Genomic DNA, 23,071 nt, shown 5'->3' with positions numbered 1-23,071 from the left:
AGTTAGCCCCACCTTAGTTGCCAATCCATACCCACTAAGGTTTTACACCTAATAGGGATTTGGGCCTGGGGCTTAGCACCTAGTAAGACTCAATAAAAGACACTGAATTAATCAAAGCAAACAAAGGCCAAACTCTTCAAGGGCACTTGTTGAACTAAGGGCTAAGGAACCCATTTTGATTACCAACACAGCTTTCTAACCATATTTTGCTTTGTCTTGTATATGTATTTTGTGTTCCAGCCAGTCAACAAGCACCATTATGACATGTAGTACTTTACTGCTTCGTACTACCCACTATGTCTTCCCCCAGGCCTCCTGGTCAAAGTCATGGGCTTCCTTAGTGCCTGGCATTTGTGTCTTTCTGGAGGCATTGCATCTAGTTCATGCTGTTTGTTCTAAACAACAGCCCAGGGAAGGGAAGTGACTTCCCTAAGATCACACAGTTAGTGGGTGGTTACGCAGGGAACAGAACCTGAGTTTTTGACTTCTAGTTCATTGTTCCAGCCATTACACCAAACAATCTCCATACTCTCTACTAGTTATTTGCTTAGTTCTTTTCTACAATAGATGGTGAGCACCTTTAGGGCAAGGGACTCACTATATTCAAATGCCAGGCACAGCTTTCTGAATATGGTTATCTGATATTGATTAATTGAATTTTACCTATTATTTTTAGACAATAATACAAATTGCCAAGATTCTGGAAAGCAATTTGGAACTCTAATCCAAAAATCATTGAACTATGCATACCTTTTGACCCAGTGTTAATATTACTAAGTTTATAACCTGACTAGAGCGAAGGATCCGATCATATGTACAAAAATATGTACAGTAGCAAAACCTTTGAAACTAAGAGGGCAGGGTATCTTGTCTACTTACTGGGGAATGATTAAAATTACAGTATATGGATGTAATGGACTCTTATGTCATAAATAATGAAAAGGAAGTTTTGGAGGAAACTATAAAGACTTCTATGAACTGAAGAAGAGGGAATGAAACACAGCCAGGAGAAAAATTTTATACAATGATAACAATATTAAAATGAAAACCTTTAGACTGGAGAAAGATGAAAATTCTGATGAGGGCAATGTCACACCTCAGTTACAGAAGCTGGAAGATGAAACATGGCCACCTCCTGCCAGGGAGGTGATGGACAGAAAACGCAGAATAAGATGTGATTTTTGGATACAGCCAACGTGCGGATTTGTCTTACTTGATTGTGCATAATTGTTAAGAGGGTTCTTAGTTTAGGTTTTTTAATTAAAAATTTTTTTTGATGTTCAGTGGAAGGATTAGAAGGGACAGAAGAAATGCTTAATTGGAAAAAAATAATAAAATTAAAACAAAAAATTATGGTGGGAATAAGTAGGCTGTAGCATATTACCAATAAATTACCTTAAGAAGTAGCAAAAAAGATATGTGTGCCTAGGAAAGGGCTGGTTATGCAGCAAAAGAGGGAAAGGGAATCACCCATGTACAGAGTGGTGCCCTGGTAAACATGGAATATAAAGTAAGCAGGGAAAGGAAGGCTTTGGATGCTTGGGATGGAATGAACCTCTGCAGGACTTATTGAAAGGCCTGGACAAGGATGGCAAAGGGGATGGCTCTGATCCACACCATAGGAAGGAGCAGTCACACCATAGGAAGGAGCAGTCACACCATAGGAAGGAGCAGTCACACTGAAGATGCTCTTCTTCTGTATTATACCTTTAGATCATCTTGAGTCATTTACGTCATAGCAGCAAAGGGGAAACAACACCAGAGCTTCAGCGAGGAATGTTTCTTCTCTGGTACCCAGAAAGACTTCTTAGGGATCTGACTGCATCAGCCCCCCAGTGGTAGCAGCATAACTTCTAAATCATTAAGTAGTGTAAACTATTCAGTAGAGCACAAGTAAGTGATTCAGTAGCATAAATGAGGAATGAACTTTGCCTCAAACACCTGCTGAATAAACATGGCATCTGGAGGCTATACTTTTTATCGTAGTCCTTCTATGAAAATGTTAATTTGGCAGTTTTGAAAAGGAACTGGTATAAAGAAAAAAGCTCTCTACCCTCTACAAGACCCCAGTGTACAAAACTGCATCCAATTTTTTGCCCCTAAAATGTTAATTCAAAGCTGATGGGTGATGTTTCTGAAATTCCTTCATCAGTTTCTTTTTCTGTTTGAAAGGAATACTAGAGCTGACATTAATCTCCTGAATCAGCCGCTGGAGCTCTTCACTTGTCCTTTGTTTTTGGCCCTCATATTCTTCACGAGTCAAACGCTGACAAAACGTGAAACCTTAAATTAAAAATCAGGCAGCTTAGAAAACAAAAAATATTTACATCAGTCTTGAAGTACTATGCTAAGATACATTTATGAACAAGTTTTTCCAAGGTCTGAATGACAGTTCATGTTAAGTATTGTCCTCTGTAAATGTTTCTTTGCTTCTGGGTGATCTAAAAGTACAAAGGAATTCATGACTAATGGAAGGATAGTAAGAGTTAACATTTCTACAGCACTCTCAGCTTTGCAGAGCCCTTTACACAGGTTATCTGATTTGATCCTTGGTTATTGCCCTTTGTTGTTAAAGAGGACCAAATTAGAGTCAAGTAAGTCCCCAGTGTGTTTTGACTGGCTGATCACACCAATCTGAGCTCGGAATCCTCTACTACAGGTCGGGCACAAATAGTCCAGTGACCAGTTCGCTGGTGGTGAGAAGCAGGTCCAGAAGAGAGGTTCCCTTTGCTACTCCCTCTATGTTCCTAGGAGACATGCTGTATTCTTCCAGTAGAATGTAAGCTCTTTGAAAGGAGGGGCTATTTCATTTTTGCATTTCTGCACTCTGTGCCTAACTGTGCTTGGCAGATGGAAGGTGCTTAATGCATAACTTGCTGATTGACTGAAGAAGGAAATTAGTAAGGCAAGCAGGACATTATTGGCTGCTGTACTTTGGGCAGAGAGAGCACTCCAGTAGAGGTCAGGACAATCAGTTTCAATTAATTTTAGATCATGTTCCCATGCCTTTCCCAAACTCATTTATTTCCTTTTTCTGTTCTGGTGGTCTAGACAATACTGGTTCTATTGTTGCTTCTTTGATCTTTAACTCAAATGCTCTCACCCTTGCTTGTCCTCACACCCACTTCCTGAATTTCCTCACAAGGAACAGTATGTTCTTAACATACAATGTTACTACTCTTCCTACTGGACTGATCCCTCTTCCTTTTGAATAAAGTATTCCATGGGAGGACCATATTCCATTACTTCTTGGTAATAACCAAAGATGTCAAAGTTTCTTTCTTAACTTTGATATTCAGCTCAACTTGATTCTTGTACATTTATGAATAGATTTCTGAAGCCATGGATTTTATTAATGGCTCATTAAAGAAAATTGTCTCCTGTAATTTTCTGGGCATTTTTAGTGCTATTCTTCCTACAATGTTACTATTCTGTCTTTTTTAGCCTGACAGGTAAAAGTTGGTAATTTTCTGAACTTAAACTACAAATTCTGCAAAGACGAATTGTAATAATTAGGATCATAACAACCAATTGCATGTTCTTAAAAAAGTTCTTTGGCATAATGGATTTGAGAAAGAAAAGGCATTGGAATGGTTTTCCTTCGGCCCTGTTCCCTATCCTTAAGACCATCCTCACCTTTACCTATGAAACATCTTTCCCCAACAATACAGAAATGAGAAAGTCAAAATAGAAATAAAAGGAGATAAGAATAATAAGCAAAATGGCCAAAAAATTTGACATTTTAGAGAGGCTATCACCCACTTGGCAAAAAGTACAATGCAATGAAAACTCTGTGAGAAAGAACTGGGATACCATTCCATTTGCCCTAGAAATAGTGGGGGGGAAAAGTTGGCTAAACTGAGCTACCTTTGACAACTTGATAAAAAACTAAAACTCACTGTAACCCTTCCTGCACATCCCACCTTTCCATTCCTGGAGTGACAATCTCTTTCAACTGAAATACTTCTTTTCCTTAAGAACAAACTCAGGTACTACCTCTTCTTCTATGAAGCCTTCCTTCCATGCCCATCTCACTTCTCCTATGTACTTAATTATACTCTTAACACATAATAAACATTAGATATTTGTGTACCTGTCTCAGCTCCTCTCCCTACCTTCACCACCCCCAGATCCTAAGTTTCTTGGGGGCAGAGCCTCTATTTTTATAACCTGAGCAGCAAATAGAGTACCTTAAATATAGGCTGTACTTAAGTAATACAGCCTTACTGAATTCAACTGCAAGAGGCACACAGTTCAGTTTTGTACCTGATATAAGATCTGGATCTTCTCCATGAAGAAGGCTTCTGAATTTCCTACTGACCAAGTCCAACAAATTCAAAGGTGTCTATATAAAAACAGATAATGTTTAATTTAATTAGAACTAAAAATATAAGGTATGGTTTCTGTCCAGAATTCATCAGTAGTGAAATCTAATTCATATATTTGCTGAAGGCACAGTGGATAAGGTGGTGTACATAGAGTTGGAAAGACCTGGTATCAAATCCTGCCTCTGAGTCTAGCATTGTGACCCTGAGCAGGTCATATAACTTTTCTGACCCTCAGATTCTGTATCTGTATAACAGAGATAAAATAACTCCACTGTCTTTCTCACAGGGTTGTTTTGAGGGTCCTGAAAATAATGCCCTCTGCAAACTTCTAAAGCTCTGTAAAATGTCTACCAGTAAAAATTAAAGGATATTTTTTAAAAAGAAAATGTTTCATTATTTTAAATCCAGACTTTGCTGCAATTAGGGTCACCATCCATGGCCAATAAGTCCAGTTGTAGTGAATCCACAAATGATTTGTATTTAACAAATCAGAGCATTTCTCAAAGCTGTGTTAACTAATGCTTCCATCATAATCACATTAAGTGCAGGAAAACATTATTTTTGTAAAGTTGAGAAATACTCCTCTTCCATTTTGCTTTGTTTTTGACATTATTCTCAACAGAAGCAGGTTGCCAGGGACTCAGTGTCTCTGGCAAAGCTGCAAGGAACTTCTTGTCCCCCACAGTTGCTACTGGTAGATTCCACTTCTCTTCCTTTCCTTTTTTTTTAAGTCATTTCCCAATACAACGACCTTCTCCCTCTCTCCAGCCACTGAACTTTCTCTTAAATAGGAATGCAGCTCATTAAAGTCAATCCACAGAAACAGCCCTCAGCAGTTCACCCAGGAGTTTCCCACCACACTTCATAGAGGAGGAAGATGGTTTTTTTTGATTGTCTGCTCTCCAAAATCAAGATGGATCACTCTTTGCGGTTACCTGGAGCCCCACTGCCTTTTGGTGTTTTTTAAAAACATTGTTGTTGCTTTGTACACTATTCTCTGTTCTTTCTTTTCTCTGTACCAGTATATATGTTCCTCACATTTTTCATTTCTTATAGCACAATAATAAAATACATTAGTATACTATGATTTTTTTCATTCATTTTCCATTCAATGGACACTTTCTTTCAATTCTAGTTTTATTACCATCATAAAGAATACTGGTGGAATATGTGGGAATGTCCTTCCTGTCTTCTGACTTTCTTAAAGTATATGCTCAGTAAGGGGATTGTTGGGTCAAAGCTTGTTAACAATTTACTGACTTTTCTCATCTAATTCCAAGTTGTTTTCTTTTGGTGGGGATTTGAATGAGGTCTTTAAAAAATATACATTTTTTTTCAATTAACCAAAACCTACCCTTTTCCCCCTCCCATTGCCTAATGGAAAAAGAAAGAGAAACAAAGACCTTTTGACAAATATTAACAAACAAAAACACATTCCCACTCAAAAAAAAAGTCTCAATCTATACTCTGAGTACATGACCAGTCTGTTAGAAGTTGGCAGCATGATTCATGATGAGTCCTGTGGAACCGTGGTGCATCATGGTACGGATCAGAGTTCTATTGTCTTTGAATGTTTGCTTTTTACAATATTGTAATCATTGTATTGACTGTTCTCCTAGTTCTTCCCACTTCACTCCTGTATCAGTTCATATATGTCTTTCCAGGTTTCTCTGAAACAATCACCTTCATTCTTTCTTATTGCATAGTAGTATTCCATTACATTTATACATCATAATTTATTTAGCCATTCCCCAAGTGAGGGGCATCCTCCTTAGTATCCAATTCTTTGCCACCACAAAGAGAGCTGCCACAAATATTTTTGTACATGAGTACTTTTCCTCTTTGATCTCTTACTAGTGGTATGACTGGGTATGCATAGTTTAGTAACTTTGGGGGTAAAATTCCAAATTGCTTTCCAGAATGGTTAGGCCAACTCAGAGATCCACCTAATGTGCGTTAATGCACATGTTTTTCAATAGTCCTTGTCGCATTTGTCATTTTCCTTTTTTTGATCAACTTTTCAAATATGACGGATATAATGTGGAACCCCAGAGTTGTTTCAGTTTGCATTTCTCTAATTACTAGTGATTCAGAGCATTTTTTCATATGGCTTTTGATAGTTTACATTTCTTCCTCTGTAAATGGCCTGTCTGTGTCCTCGGACCATTTATCAATTAGGGAATGGCTCTTATTTTTTTTCTGTTTGAATCAGTTCCTTATATATCTTAGAAAGCAGACTGTTATCAGAGAAACTTGCTACAAAGATTTTTTTTTCTCCATGTACTTGCTCTTCTTCTAATTTTAGCCACATTGGTTTTGTTTGTATAAAGCCCTTTTCATTTTATGTAATCAAAATTGTCCATTATACCTTTGCAAACCTATTTCTTGTTTGTTCATGACCTCTTCCTCATCCACAGATCTGACCATTTCTTCCTTGTTCTTCTGATCTGTTTAAGTCACCCTTATGTTTGTTGTGTACTCATTTCAAATTATCCTGGAATACGGTGTATGACCAATTAATAAACATTTATTAAGCACCTGCTATCTATGCCAGGCATTTTGTTAAGTGCTGGAGATAAATTGGTCTATACCTACTTTCTGCCAAACTGTTTTCCAGTTTTCTCAATGGTTTTTTTCAAATACTGAGTTTTTTCTCCAATAGCTGGGATCTTTGGGTTTATAAAATATTAGGATACTGTGCTCCTTTGTGCTGTACAATGTGTATACCCTTTCTATTTTGCTGATTTGTAGTATGGTTTCAGATCTGGTACTGCTAGCCGCTAGGAATTTTTTTTTCATTATTTCCCTTGAAATTCCTGACCTTTTTTCCTTTGGGCTAATTCTGTTATTATCCAAGTTGTCTTCCAGAACTGGTTAGGCTGATTCAGTTTCATGATCACCCAACTGGGATTTTGACCCAGATCTTCTAACTCCAAGTATGGTCATTGCCCTGTATCTCCTTCTCCAGACTGTGTCAATATTATTATCTTCACTTTACAAGTGAGAATTACAAGACTCAGAAAGATTCAGAAACTAGTCCATCGCCACATAGTTAATGGCTAAGCTGGGGCTCAAGCCCAGGTCTTCTGATTAGGGCCAGTGAAAGATGAGGTAACAGTGGTAGAGATCTTTTGGGGGCAGGGCAGTGGTACCCCAAAGAAGAACTGCTTGCCAGAGATGTTATATGCAGTACAACAGAAACTTCAAATAATACATTAACGCCTTTGCAAATGAAAGTATTATTCTATGATTCAGTATCAGAAGGCAGTACTAAGGTTTAAAAAAAAAGCAATTCCAAACATACAGTCTCCATTAAATGCTATAATTATTTAAATTCAAAAAGACATGTATTCAAATTCAAAAACATTGATGAACCTCCACCTGTCATTTAGCTTTTGGATGTTAAAGCAACTGAATTCACAGAATAAGAATAGTGTATACAATGACACCATTATAAAGAAAAAACACTTTGGAAAGACTACAGGTCAATGCCAAGTATTGGGAGGACTGAACAAAACGGTTGACTCCTGCTACAGAGAGATGGGCTGAAAATGCAGAATGAGGGTGTGGGAGCTTGTTTTGTTGGCATATGCAAACTTGTTATGAAGGTTTTATTTTTACTGCTCAGTGGGGGTGGGGAGAGATGACAAATCCTTGTAAAAACAGTTACCTAAATAAAATGGAATAAAGATAGCTTAGTGTATACCAGGGGAAGATAAAAAAAGATACCTTAAGAAGCTCACAATGGTTCTCTAGCAGAAATTGGACCAGTCGCTCAGTTTGTATTTTCAATAATGACTTGTTTTGCAAAACAGCTTTGGTAAGCATTTTCATGACCACTGTTCTGTTATCATACTGCAAAAAGAGAATAAAATTAACAGGAATCAACAATTTTATACGAAGAACAAAAGAAAAATGCAAATGCATTCACGTTTCAAATGCTGGTCATACCTGTTTTTGTAACTTGTAGCCATGAGGATCTGACGCTATGGCCATAAAAGTGAGGAGTCTGCGTAATTCTTCCCTGATGTTGGGGAACAGGAGCCTCAGGTAGAGTTGAGACGCTTCCAGAGCTTCTGCTCGCTTCCCCTTCTCTGTTACGGGTGTTACAAACAGTTCAAAATGCACGTCAATGAATGTAGCAGTATTTGGGTTTTAAATATCAGCATGCTACAGGACAGAAGTAACTGAATAAATACTATAAAATTGAGCACGGTACTTGGTTGAGATGTTAAACTGTGTGGCCACTTAAGGACCATGAAAAATGTTATCAGTAAAAAGTCGCTTGACAGTCTGAGTCTTACTAAAATGTCACCAGATTAAAAGAACATAAGAAAGTATGAAATGCAAAAGAAATTCAATTTCTCCATCTTCAGCTTTAAGTTTAAATATATGATAAAAATTAACTTAAGATTAAATATTTCCTCCTTGAAAGTTTACTCTTACCCAGAAGTTCAATAATTCCTGAATGAACATCAGAATAACTGTCATTAAGTAAACATTCTCTTTCTTGATTATAATATTTTACTATAACATCAAAGAATATCTTCTTATGAACATTCAGTTTTGTTTCTTCGTTAGTGTTTTGAACTAGCTGCTGACTAACCATCACTATTAGCTGGTCTGGGAAATATTCCAGGCATTCAATTGCTGCGTTGAGCCAATTGTCAATCCTGGAAAAAAAAATAAATTATAGGTTAATATTTCTAACTAGATGCAAAAAAGCACTGTTTAATGCTATATTATAAACATATGTATTATATAAACTTTCAACAGAAAACTAAATTTATATAAGCAACTGCAGAGATATTTAAGATCATCAAAGTAATAGACTTGATTTATTGTCCATCAGTTTAGGTTGGGCTCAGGATTAAACAGGAGAGAGGGCAGGGCTGCCTTGGGGAAACCAGAGCTCCTTCAAGGACCCTGAAATTCTATCTGAAATGAAAGCCTCTCATTTTAATACCTACATTTTACTGATGCTTTAAGGTTACAAGACATAAGACACTAGAGTCCTTAAATGATTAAATGTGAACATCACTGGGCAGGGGCAAATGGAGAGAGCCATGGAGGGTGTGACTGGGGGGTCACACTGAGCTATGAGCCAATACTAAGCTAAGAATAAGAACCCCAGAAATGCAGGATCATTCCCTAAGTGACAAGTGATAAGAAAAAATATGAATTAGAGAGTTCTCTAGGAAATAAGTGCAAACCTTAACATAACTGAAAATAAGAGATATACAAATCAAAATAATCTGAGGTTTTATCTCATCCAGCAAAGATGACCCCAAAATGAGAAGTTAATGATGGCAGGCCTGTGGAAAGACAGGCTTCCACACTGTTAGTGGAGCTATAGATTGGTCCAAACATTTTGGAAAGCAACCTGTAATTATGCTAAGAAAAGTGCCTAAAACATCTACAGTGCTCAACCCAGAGATCCCACTGCTAGGTGTACCCCCCAAACAAGTAAAAGATAGAAAGGTTTCATTCACACCAAAATATTCACAGCAGCAGTTGTTGACGCAAAGAAATGGAAAAAAGTAGTCTGAGGAAAGGCTAAACAAAGAGAGATACTAAAATATAATGGGTCATTGCTGTGCTGTAAGAAATGCCATGAAGAATTCAGAGACTCATGGGAAGACTGATGTGGACCGATGCAGAGTGAACTCAGTAGAACCATGGTCACAGCTCATACCAAGACTACAATGTAGCTAACAAGAAGGGAGCTTTGAGAAGGCTCACATTCCTCTCCTCTTTGCAGGGGTGGGAGACTATAGGCATGAAAAACTGCATAAACAAGGGGTCACCAAAGTCTATTCAACTACTAGAGCTTAAAGCTGCACTGAGACTTTGGGGACACCCAGTACTATTCTGCCAGACTTGGTTAGTTTTACTGAACTTTTTTTTTTATTCTCTTTCTTTTTAAATATTTGTTAAGTTGCTGGACAAGGGAGGAAGAGGGAAGTATTTAGAAATGAAAATGTAAAGACCAAAGATGTAAAAACCAAAAGATATCAATAAATTTTTAAAATATTTTAAATAATTTAAATTTAATTTAATAATTTAAGATAAAATTTAAATTTTTTTAAAAGAACCAATTAAACCAAAAAAGAAAAGGAAGGTATCCATATACCATAAAGAACAACATGGAAAGGCTAGATGAAAACCATGTTTGACTTTCTTCATTTCCTTATATACCAGCAGGGAGCAACAAGGGCTGGGGCCAATTCAGAAAGAGGTGAACTTTTATTTGTCCTGATTTTAGAGAACACAATTCACAGAAGCTGGATCCAATGAGTGTGAGTGTGTGTGCGCGCGCGCGTGTGTTCACATATATACTGAATATAGAAATGTGAGAGAATTCACAGACTCTCTATATTAGAACAAGGCCACATTCTATATTCCTGTGTGACTTACAACACCAAATACAAAATACGAGCAAGAAAAGGCTTTTAGTAGTAACAATAAAAACCACTTATATGGCCTTTTATCTGTTTGATAATAAAGATGCATACTTACTCAGACAAACTGAGGCCATGAATAACCTCTCTATCTAAGCAAGTGTTGGAGATGATGAGATCTTCCTCTCGGTTCAACTGAACATTCTGGTTTTTTATTGGAGGCTCTAAAATACTTTCTAAGATTGGAAGGTGAATTAATTGGAGGAGTCTTAACAATGTTTGCTCTTTCCACACATCTTCCACAACTTAAGAAAGGACAAGGAAAACGAAAACATTATCAGTAAGACATATAAACCAATAAACTATTTCCAATCAGGTATTTCTACTAATTAGCACCAGTTTTTGGTCCAGTCCCAGGATTTTGTGGGTGAGCAGACTTCCTGAACTAAGGCTGATCTTAGCACTTGCTCTTCAATTTGTCCTCCTATGAGTTTTCTGGGGATGCTAAGAGGCAAAGTGACTTGCCCAGTCACATGGTCATTATATGCCAGAGGCTAGACTTGAACTCAGGTCTTCCTGGTTCTGAGGCCAGCCCTTTCTCCACTATGCCATTCTGCCTCACAATATGGAGAATGGAAAAAAATTTCTCAGCACACTATAAGAATATAATATACTCTGAGGCAAAAGGATATTCATATAGGAGGAAAATGGCAATTTCAAACAAGAAAACTATAAATAATTGCAATTCAATAAACTGCAAATAAAGACTCCCCAGAAAAAAGAGCAGAAGGTTTGCAAAATCACCAAGGCAGGAACAAAGTGAGAAGCACGGGCTGGGGCCCATGGAACCCTGTTCATCGGCTGGTGAACCCTTGGTTTAAATTCTGCCTCCACGCCCACTCCATTGCCCTGATGCTCTCTCTCCTCCCTTCCACCTTGGGCTTCCTTCACAAATCAGCGCAAATTCTACCTTCCGCAGGATGCCTTTCCCGAGCTTCACCCACACTAGCACCCTTCCTCTGAGATGATGTCCCATTTACATAGTGTAAATTTTGTACACACAGTATTTTTGTCTGGCATCTCCCCGATTAGAATGTAAGCCCGATGAAGGCAGGGATTATTTTGTCATTATTTGGATTCCCTACTACTTAGCATGTCTATTAAGTACTTTAAAAATGCTCTGACTGTGGACTGACTGGCTGACACTAACTGTCTTACCTCATTTGACTGAAGATTCTCTGTGTCCTCACTTGCAATGAGAACAGTGATGCCTATACTACCTAGAGCAGTAAGAGCTGCCATCCATCAAACACCCTGAGGACCACAAAGTGCTTTACATATATCCCCTCATTTGATCTTCACAACAGTCCTGGGAGGGAATGCTTTTCCCCCATTTTACAGATGAGGAAACGGAGGCAAAAGGAGATTAAGTGACTTGTCCAGGATCACACAGGTAGTAAATGTCTGAGGCAGAATTTGAACTCAGGTCTACCCGACTCCAGGTCTAGCACTCTATCCACTGCACCCTCTAGCTGCCAGAAAATGCTCTGAAACCCTCAAAAAACTGTGTTAATTAAAAAAAAACACAACTATTTAAGGAAATAGCTAACAGAGGTGTGTTTCAAGATGTAGAGCTCTTAGTGTAAAAAAATGAAATTCAGACAGCAGAAAGGGCAGCAATACCCTGGTCATCATTACCGAACAACTGTCAACAGTCTACAGGAGTGCATGGCAGACACACCAACATAGGCCAGGCCTGCCTGTGCCTGTGACCTGAGGAGTTTCTATTGATGGAGCTCCTTCTGGCGCCCACAACACTCTCAACACACATTCTTTCATTTCTTCATTACAACAACTCTATGAAGTTGACATATCCTCATTTTCCCTATAAGGAAACTGAGAGCCAGAGAAGTGATTTGTTCAAAAGTAAGTAATGGGGGTAGAAATGGAAGCCAGACCTTGAGACGCTCAGTCCCCTGTCCATCCTTGTTGTTATACCGTACTGATACTGTCTCCCTAAAATAAGGGGGTTAGATTAGATCAGGGATTCTCTTTGTAATCAAATATTATTCTGAGAAACAGGTCCATAGGCTTCCTAAGATTACCAAGGGGATCCATGACACAAAAAAGGTTAAGAACCCTTGCACTAAATGACTTCTAAAGTTCCTTCTAGTTCCAAAATAACATGATTCTACTTTTTAAAAGTTTTATGGGGCATCTCTTTAAAATAGTGTTAATTCAAGTATCTGAAATTTGTATTTATTCCATCCATCCAGATCACTGTTTAAGTAAATATTAGGCCAAGAATCAACTCACCATTTGTTCTTAGCCCTGCTTGAAACTGACATTCTTCAAATAAGATTTTTATCCTGACTTGTGATGCTATAAGGCTAAGTGTTGGTATCTCTTATCTTAAAAAGTCAATCTGATCCTTGTTTTTTTTTTATCTTGACAACTGTTTTTCTTCCATAACTGCATTTTTGCTCAATGAAGAAAGGCCTACTGTACTGGTGATATTTATCATACTTCAGTATATCTTCGTAAATCTTCACTAATTCCTCCTCTCTGTTTGTAAAAGATTTATATAGCAAATTCCTCACTAAATTATAAAAGACCTGAGCTTAAAAATAAAGTTAAACTTTGTTTTCTGTTTAGATTTCTAAAAGAAATTTTGTCCAGTTTTCCTTTTTGAATGTTAAAAAACATATTTTAAAATTCATACAATTATTGAAGGAGGCTGCATGCTATGAGGAGACGACTTGCAGTGAAGTCAGCGACATGATGTTCAGACCCCAGTTCTGCAACCCACTGCGTGATGTCAGACAAGTGCCTTCACCTCCACAGGCCTCTGACTCCTCAGCTCTAAAATAAGGGGTTGGCTTTGATGGCCTCTGAGGACCCCCCAGAACTATGAATTATGCATGATCTTATGAACATCCAGGGTCTTCATAATGAATTTTTGAAACTCTTCACAGAAATTTGGTGGCCCCTTAGAGTTCAGTATTAGCCGGACCAAAATGAAAAGCTGTTTGAGGAGACATATCACGAAAAACGTCAGTGAGTGTACTTTTCTTACCACTACCCAAATATTCTTTTTAGCGTCTCTGGGACAATTCAAGGCCATTCATTTATTGAGTACCACTATGTACAAAGTGTGCAGCTAGGTGGTGTAGTGGATAGTGTCAGGCCTGGAGTTAGGAAGATCTGAGTTCAAATCTGACCTCAGACACTTACTAGCTGTGTGACCCTGGGCAAGTCACTTAACCCTATTTGCCTCAGTTTCCTGATCTGTAAAATGAGTTGATAAAAGAAATGGCAGACCACTGTGCCAAATAAACCCCAAATGAGGTCATGAAGAGTTGGACACGACTGAATAACAACAAAAATGTATGATGTACTGCATCAGGTGATAGAGAACGACATAAGTCCCTGCCCTCGTGAAGCTTATAATCTAAGGAGTACAAGCCAAGTAAGTATAAAAGTAACCACAATCAATGACAGAAAATGAAAAGTGCTTTAAGAAGAGTGCAAACAGTGATAGGAAGGAAAGCTCATACACAGTTATGGGGAGAGGTTGTCTGCTGGAGCCAATCAGGAAAGTATCATAAGCAGCCCTTGACCACTTGGGCCCTGGAAGGCTGGCTTGGCTTTTGATTGGTAGTGATGGGAAGGTAGAGTGCTCCAGGCATAGGAAACTTCCTGAGTAAAAAAAGTGGGAATGGCATAAAACACTGTTTGAGAAAGAGCAAGTCATCTAGTAGTAAATGACAGTGGTGGTAACGGGGGAGGAGGTGGCAGATAAGATCGGAAAGGGAGAGTGAGGCTAGAATGAGGCAGATACTGAGTGTCAAGAATTTATTTGATAAATAGTGGGAGGCCCTTGAATGTTTCTGAACATGAGGATGACACTTAAAAGAGATGAATGTGGCACATCAGATGAATTGGAGGGAAAGGTTAGAAATAGAAGAGTTCAACGAAGAGGCTGCTGTTAGATTTTTGGTGTGGAAGGACAAGTTGGATTAGGGTGAGATTGGGGAGCAGTGGAAGGGTTTGCTACAGAAAGCATTTCAAAGAATCTACAAGGCTGATGAACTCGAGCTCATGTTGTAAAAGGCAGGGTGATGGGTAACTCCAAGTTTCTAGGCCTAGGGAACTTACAGAAATGGAAGCGGGAAGGGAGAGTTCTGTTTCAGATGGTAGAGAGGGAAGGAGAAGATGATGAGTTCATCTTTACACATTCAGAGTTCAAGTCATTTGGGAGACACCCACATAGAAATGTCCAAGAGACAGGCAAATAGTGTATTGGCTTAGAGGTAGAGAGATGAGTTACTGGGCACAGAAGCGAAGGGTGAATTTGATAGGATTATCGAAGGATGAGAAAGCACAGAGAAATACCAGAGGGTTAAGGATAAGAGGAAAAGCAGCCAGTGAGATGAAGAGAATGGGGAACTAGAGAGTTCAGGGGACATGAGAAAAGCATCACCTCAGAGGCTATGAGAGGAAAAGGGCTTTTTTCATGAAGCAATTAGGTCGTCAAGAGGGTAGATTGCATCCGAGATACAGGTGATGACGGCTGTGGAAGTTACTGTGCAATCACAAAGTAAGTGATGGCCTTTAAGAGAGCAGTTTCAGTAAGTAGATTTGTGAAATCAGACTGCAAGGAGCAGACTGTTGATGAGAGAAGCCTAAGAGACAGAAAGAGATCCACAGTCACGTGAAGGTTTTTTTTTAAGACAAGGCAACTTATGTATGTTTGAAGGAAGCAGAGGAGGCAAGGAAATAAGAAACTGAAGATAAGAATATGAGACAGGTTCCTCCAGAGCAGGAGGAAATGGGATCTAGGTCATAGGCAGAACGGTGAGAGTTCGAGAAGGGAGAGGAGGGTCTGATCAGACCCATCCTAGATCGCATCCATCCCATCTGGCCATCTACAAGGACTACAAGCATCCTGCCATCTGCTTTGCCATCACAAAAGTAACTTTGTCCTCGCAATTTCACCTCTTGTTCTGGGAACAATCATTGATGCTACGTTGCTCCTGGAAAGGGTGTGAGTATCTACCAAGGCCCCATTCCTCATCTCTGTGACCGATCTGGTCAGAGCTCCCTTTCCTGAACCCACCTCCTGACGTGTATTGTATTCCCCTTGTAGAATATAAATTCCTTGAAGGCAACTGACTTGTACAGCACCTGGTACATGGTAGGCACCTACTAAATGCCCACTGATAAGCTGAGTCGTGCCCTGAGAAAGGGTCTCAGAAGATATAGTAATGGTTCAGTGAAAAGAACATCTACTTTGGAGTCAGAGGAACTGGGTTCTAATTCTTCCTCTGATACATCTTATTTGCAGGACTTTGGGCAAGGCACTCACTTTCCTGTGCCTCAGTTTCCACATCTGCAAAATGGGGGGAGACTAGATGGTCTCTGGGGTTCTTTCCAGAGACCTTTCTATGATGCTACCTGTATTAAGGCAAGGATGAGGAAAAACATTGTGGCTGAAGACTTATTTCAACAACTATTTATTAAATGCCTAGTAAGGCATCCTTAAATAACTTCCACTCTACAGGGGAGAGGCTAAAAAGGAACACAGAAACAAAGTAATCTTAAGTCAAGCACACTAATGATGGAGAGGAGTCAAGACAGGTCTTTTGTAGGAGGAGGCACTTGAGTAAAGCTTTGAGTGGTGATGAGGAGGGAGAGTCAGGACACGACACAAAGACAGAAGGTCCTACGTGGGCTTTGCATTCAATTTGTTTAGCTAGAGCGTATAAATGCACTAGCAAGAATTATCTGAAATAAGGAAGGAAAGGTAGGTTTAAACCACATTGTAAAGTTAGAAGAGAAAAGAGCAGATCTATGGCATTAGCTTCAAAGGTTCACAGGGTCGAGTGAACTTTTTTTTTAAAGGAAGGGTGAGATCTTAATATGTCTGTAGCCATCAGATAAGGAGCCAATGGATAGAGAAAGACTGAAAATTTAGGGGAAAATTTTAAAGAGGCTAGCTTCTGGAGGAGATAGGAGGGGATGGGACCAAGAGTACCAGGTGGATTCAATCTTTCATCCATATCTTCAAATATTAAATGCCTGCTATGGGCATGCTACAGTGCAAAGTCCTGCAGATCAGTGGCATCAAACGCAAATAGAAAAGGAGCCACTAAACCATACATAAGGATCCCTGCAGGCCACATATTTTGACTTAGTTTTTAAAATATAATATGATCTATGTTTTACTATACTTTTATTTATTTTGTTAAGCATTTCCCAATTACTTTTCAATCTGATTTAGGCTGCACTCAAGAGTGTTATAGGCTGCATGCAGGCCCTGTGTTTGACACCACTGCTGTAGGGGATACAAAGACACTTAAGATATAGTCATTGTCCTTGGGGAACTTATAATATGTTTAGAAAAAGAAGAAATGCAGTTCTTCCTAGTTAAACATCAATATAAGGCAGCATATTATTCCAAATTAACAAATGCTATGATAGTTCAAAGGAGGGAATCATCCCTAGGGGCTGGAATAGTCAAGAGAAGTTTATTTCCAACAAGAGAATATTTATTTAGGGCCTGATGTGATGGATTAAGCACTGAGGTAAATGTAGCATTAAAAAAGGCACAGTCCCTGCCCTCATGTAGGTTATGGTCTAGTAGAGGGATACCCGTTACTTAATACTTGAATCACCTACCAATGATGTCTTCTCCACTGACAAAGATAATAAGTCCTCTGTGACTCACCTTGCAAGAACTCTGAGAGATGCTGTGGCTGAAAAATTCAATACCTATGGCTAATGAAGTGATGCCTGAACTTAGGTTGGTCTTTGGCTAGCAGACAACACAAATCAGCACAATACTCACAGACTGTAATCTTTCCTTCCAGGTTGGGAGGACCTGCTAATGTTTATAGTCTGCTGGCTTTCTAGAGGTCTCTACACCACAATGAAACACTGGAAGAATAATTTGGAAATTCTGAGATATGACAGAAAATACAAAGAGCGCCCGATAAGGGGGAAAGGTCACTACTACCTCAAGGGATGGCTTTTGCAAAAAGGTACCGTTTGAGTTGGGCTTTAAAGGCTAGGCAGAAATTCAACATGTAGAGAAGATAGGGGAGGGAATTCCAAGAATGGGGACCAGTTTCATTGAAGAGGTAGGCCTTGGAGGATTGGTATATATTAGAGAAGCTGAAAGGGAAGGAAGAATTATTTTCTGTAGAGGCCAAGGCATTGAAATTAAAAAGACAATCTTGGCAAATTCAACTGAGCAAGCATTTGTTGTTGTTGTGGTTTGTCCTTTGTTCTCCAAGAGGACCATGACATCAGGAAGGTGATGCCATGACATGCAAGCGAACTGGATTTAAGTGAGGCAAGGCTGTGCAAAGTCACCAGCCTCACTTTCTCCTCTAGACCCATCTGGGTCCAATGGCCAGATATAAATCTGGATGACTGGAGGTGGCCCACGAACAAGCATTTAATGAGTTCCTAGTACATGAAGTTAGAAACAGGGTAACTCTTTGAGAGGAGGAGTGACACTGGAATTTCAGACTTGAGGAGAGAGAATGGAGAGTTTACTAGGGACTTAAAAGATGAATAAAGATTATCGAAGAGCAGTGGGGACTCAAGGGAAGCTTAATAGCTTGAGGCTAGATATTCTGCAGGCAAAAGGAAGTTAGGGGAAGTAGCTGAAATTCATGGGGGATGATAGTTTCCAAGGTAAGAGGAGCTAGGTAAAGGGAATTCAAGTAAGTGTTAGGACACCCATGATTTGGGGCTCTTTGGCAAGACACATTCCAGTCTCTGACATTTAAATATTTACCTGATGTTTGTATCATAGTTTTTAAGATACATTTCCTATTTTATTTCATATATAACCTTCCCAGCTGGAATGCGAGCTCTTAAAGAGAAGTGATGGTCTTTTGTGCGTTTGAATAACTAGAAAGACTCATATAATGCCGTGTACACAGTAGGTGCTCTGTTTATGATGTCAGCAGAGAGATTACTGCTTGGCCAACAACCATGATTCATTCTGTTCTGGTGAACTGGTCAGGGGAGCTCCCTCATCTTCTGTTGCCCAGCCCCAGGCCTAGCAATTCAGATTAAAGCCATGGGACTTGTACTGCTTCACTGCTTGTCATACCTTTCGATCTTTAATCTAGGAACTTTTCAAGCTCCAGGGATTTGCTGACTATTTGGAGGTGGTGCCACAGGCCTTTTTGTAGTGATACCTCCCAAATGCCTCATTAAATTACTGTAATTTTCAACTCCTCCAAGAAAGTCCTGCTCCAGTGTCTTGTTATAGCACAGAGAAGACCTTGGGTTTTCAAGGCGATGTCAGCAGAGGACAAGCTCTGACAGGTTTCACCCCAACTGGATAGGTTAGAGTATGGGCTTAGTGACGGCCTATGTGTCCATTCCCTAAAGACTATCCTAGCTGATATCCAAGGGGAATGTGGGCAACAGGTGATGAATTTCTTGGCAAAATCAAATCCTCTCTGAAGGGGTTACAATTTTATGCTGGTGAAAAGAGCAGCCAATCTCTTGACGAAATCATGGATCTTTTGAAGCACTTACCAAACATAAAAAAGGGAATTTTTGAATATGGTTTCCTAATTATCTGATTTTTAAAAACCTGAGACAAGTTTAAATTTCTTACACAATTTCTAATTGCATCTATTTTTTAAGAGACCTGTGATTTAATTAGTGTTGGGAGCTCTTGGTGAGGACCTTCTACAATGCAGGTAAATCAGTGCTTAAATCTTCCTCTGATATTCAGGTTGGCCCCCAAGTAAAATAGCAGTGGCTGAGAACCACTGTCAGTTCAGCTTGGGACTGGTTTCCCTTGCTCTATAAGAATTTCAAAAGATGCTTTTTATCAAATATTATTTAACTCTAAAAGTTCTTAATTTTTTATTTGTCACCGAATAGGAGACAAAGTGCATATATATCCTTAAGAGCTAGCAGTTGATTTTGAGGCCTAAATAGTTTATTATGGCTGTTTGATTTTCAAGGGAAAAGAAATGAATACATTTAAAAAGTTGTGTTGTTCCTAGACATTAGGAAATCATATGGAAAAAATGGCATGTCTTTTTAAAAACAACTCTCTTAAGGACCTTTGAACATGAGAAGATTCCTTATTAGTGACTTATTAAAATACAAAGGCTAAGAAAGGTAAAATCTCTGCAAGCTAAAATACTGCTCTTTTCCCCTTCTTGTAAAGTGTGGCAATTCAGTTCTGCGACAAAGATATCAAAAAACCTTGAGCAGTCAGTCTTTTTTCTAGTTTCTAACTTTTGACATTTTCTAGTTTGCTACTTTACAAAAAGAAGTTTAAAATGGGAGACCTGGATTCCAGTTTTGGTGTTGCTGGTGACCAGTAGTGTGACCTTGGGAAAGTTATTTAGAAAGGTCTGTACAGGCCTTAGTTTTCTGCTGTAGAAGGGGACAGGGATGTATGACCCATCTAAAGGTCCCCTTTTAACTTAAGGATTCTGGGACTTTATGTGTCTTCTCTTCTTCTATGGACCTGAGAAATTTAGCTTTTGACATGATGAATTATGTTTTCTTGCTTTGTTAATCTTTTGAAACTCAACTTACTATTTTAAATCTCACCTTTTCAGTTACAGATTGTCTCTATTAGCCACAAATGCTATTTGAATTTGTACGCCAGAGTAATATACGCTGTTCCAAAGAAAAAAATTTTAAGACACACAGTACATGCCCTGCAACCTGATGCCTGTGCAGAAAAATGACAGACAAAGGAAGTGCTGACATTCTTGGACCATCTTTGATCAGTCATTAATAGAGGAGATCTCAGATCTTCTGGTAAAAATGACTAAAGATAATTACTTTTTGCTTAAACAAGAGCTAAAAATTGATACTGGGTTTAAAGTAAAATGTAAGTTTCTTCAAGGTAGGGGCTATTTTTTTGGTATCTCCAGCACCTACCACACTGCCTTATAGATAACAGGCACTTAATATTTGTTGAATTAGCTGAGTTAAAGTATATGGTCCTTTTTCACCAGGTCAAAGAACATACACAGTGTCCTCCAGCTAAAAACCTACTCCCCACACTACAATGAGATTTCTACAAATGGCTTATATCATATCTAATTACCACCACCTTAAACAAATCTGTTAAGCACTTACAAACACAAATAGCTGTTCAATTACCTTTTTTTGAAAGCACGTAAACTGGTTTATCAACTGTGATATCTGGAGGAAAAGATGTATGCCCATTTATAGTATGAATTAGTTCTTCAATTGTCCTCTCATCAATTTCTTGTGCTAAAGGATTCGAAATCGTCTCATCTTCTATTCTATTAAAAATAAAATATACTCATTTTTCTTCACTTAGAAGCCCAAATGTTTAAGGCACACATTATGTAACATTGTATTGTCACTAACCTGGTGAGTCCTTCTGCTTTTATTTGATTAAGCCCCATATTTTTAGGATCATCATTTCTTTTAGACAAATCAGGAGTGGGATTACGGCTCAGAAACCTATAGAGACTGCTATTTGTGTCTTCGAATTCCAATTCCTTTTCACTTTTGAATAGCTTCATTCCTACTGGTTCAAATACTTTATGATCCATGAGAGCTTGGCAAAGACGCACTCCATTGAGACGGGAGATGTCACTGCTGCTTAAGGAGATATTCTGCATAAGATGACCTAACACTACATCCACAGCATCTGAACCAGTAAAACAGTCTTTATAAGTTCGGAAATGTTGCCGTCTTCTTTTTATTTCCACCTGCGTGTGAAGAGAGTGAATGATACCATTCCAGAGCTGAGTAGCTTGAAAAGGACCCGAGCATCCTGAAAAAACATTTAGACAGATGCTGTGGAATTTAGATTACTCAAATGTATACATAATTTCACTTATTTTTGTGAACCTTATGTTTCTTGTGAGATATATTCTTGCCAATTTCATAATAAATTTCATTTCCTATCTTATACAAACTATAGAATGTTTGCAATTTTTGATGGTGACCCATATTTAAAATAACTACACCATAATATTCCTCTGACAAGATAAAAACAGCACTCGACCTATGTAACTAAACTTCACTGATTTGAGATTCACTGTCAGGATTCTGGATCCTTTTGATATGTGAGAATTTACTACCTTCTCTGAAACTAGGGCAGTGTAATTTTCATTCCTCATTTACACCAAAGTTGGCATATCAAGCCAACCCTTATTACTGGGTTCTGGATGCTCTAACCTGTTTCTCCTCCCTCCCTTTCAGACATTTCATTGCTCATTAGTGCACCCACTAGACAGCATACTAGGATAGCTCTGCAGGGAGCAGAAAGGAGGCTAGAATCATTTGGGCTCCTTGTCAGTGTCTTTAAGATGTTCTGAGGGAGGAAGGAGAAACTAAAGGATCCTTTTGGCTTTTGAGCATCTATCTTGTTTTTCTCCTGCAGACCACTGGTCAGTAGAGATACCTAAAAAAGCAAGAACTCCTGAAAACCCTTAGACAACCGTAGCAGTCAAAGGTCTCCTTTTCCCTACATGGTGCAGCAGAAGAGAGCTGTTTGCCTAAGGTTGTCCCCCACTGGCACTGGCACAGGGTCATAAGTTCATTTCAGGGTAAGAGCTTCCCACTTTGGAAGTAGGACCTGTGGGCAGAAAGGAGGTAGGGTGGCTACATCCCTTGAGTCAACCAGGGGCCAAGTAAAGGGACAGGGTGGGGCTGGATAGGGCTACATAGGGGGAGGACAGGGAGAGGACTGGGCAGGGGGCAGAGCTGAGTGGAGGAAATGGGGCAGAACTGGGCAGGGGGAGTGGCTAGGCAAGAAGGAAGGGAGGGATTAGAGTAGGTGGTCTTGAGTGAGGCTGGGCAGGGTTGGGCAGATCATGGAGCTAGGAAGGAGACTGAAGTGTACTTAGGCAGGGGAAGAGGCTATACCAGAGAATGAGCAGGGAATAGATAAGGTAGCCTGGGGTGGTGGGCAGAGGCTGCCCCAGATAAGACCAGGTAGTGGGCGGGGCTAGATAAAGTGGCGGGGGAAGAGCAGAGGCTGTCCAAGATTTAAGATCAGAAAGGGGCGGGGCTACGCAGAAAACAGGCGGGGCCAGACAAGATGCAATTAGGAATGGGCTGCCCCGATAAGGTCAGCTGGGGGCGGGGCTAGGGTCCCCTAGTCTCCTGGAAGCAGAATTCAAAATCTGGCTTCCCTTCCCCTCCCCACGAAAAAAGTTCACCTGTGATAACTGTCCTTCTCCTCCGGTTGATACCGCTGCCGGCGCTAAGCCGGAGCCGGAGACCATCTCGCCGTTGCAGTCGGAGCTCGCTCTGGCTGCTGAGCCTGCGGAACCGCGGAGTCAAAAGAACCGCCATCATACT

General features: G+C 39.4%; 1 protein-coding gene across 1 annotated transcript; it reads right to left on the bottom strand.

Annotated features, from left to right (window-relative positions):
• Positions 1-2,070: 2,070 nt before the first annotated feature.
• DEPDC4 (DEP domain containing 4) lies at positions 2,071-23,068 on the bottom strand. Its single transcript, XM_036758478.1, has 9 exons — positions 22,930-23,068; positions 21,125-21,536; positions 20,891-21,036; positions 10,848-11,034; positions 8,775-9,001; positions 8,280-8,422; positions 8,058-8,183; positions 4,267-4,345; positions 2,071-2,283 (listed from the first exon to the last, which is right to left on the bottom strand). Exons 1-9 carry the CDS (start codon positions 23,066-23,068, stop codon positions 2,108-2,110), a joined length of 1,635 nt encoding a protein of 544 aa, XP_036614373.1. The 3' UTR covers positions 2,071-2,107.
• Between the last annotated feature and the right edge of the window lie 3 nt (positions 23,069-23,071).

This window comes from Trichosurus vulpecula, chromosome 5 (genome assembly GCF_011100635.1).
Source record: "Trichosurus vulpecula isolate mTriVul1 chromosome 5, mTriVul1.pri, whole genome shotgun sequence".
Taxonomy (NCBI): Eukaryota; Metazoa; Chordata; class Mammalia; order Diprotodontia; family Phalangeridae; genus Trichosurus; species Trichosurus vulpecula.
Note: the sequence above shows the minus strand (reverse complement) of the source record. Positions and strands in the feature narration are given on the sequence as shown.

Bases quoted from the DNA above. Each gene is read 5' to 3' on its own strand.
- DEPDC4 (XM_036758478.1), bottom strand. From the start codon at position 23,068: ATGATGGCGGTTCTTTTGACTCCGCGGTTCCGCAGGCTCAGCAGCCAG. The intron at 21,037-21,124 runs GTTAGTGACAAT...TATTTTTAATAG, and splicing joins AAAGCAGAAGGACTCACCAG to AATAGAAGATGAGACGATTT. The intron at 11,035-20,890 runs GTAATTGAACAG...TCCTTTCTTAAG, and splicing joins TTACGTGCTTTCAAAAAAAG to TTGTGGAAGATGTGTGGAAA.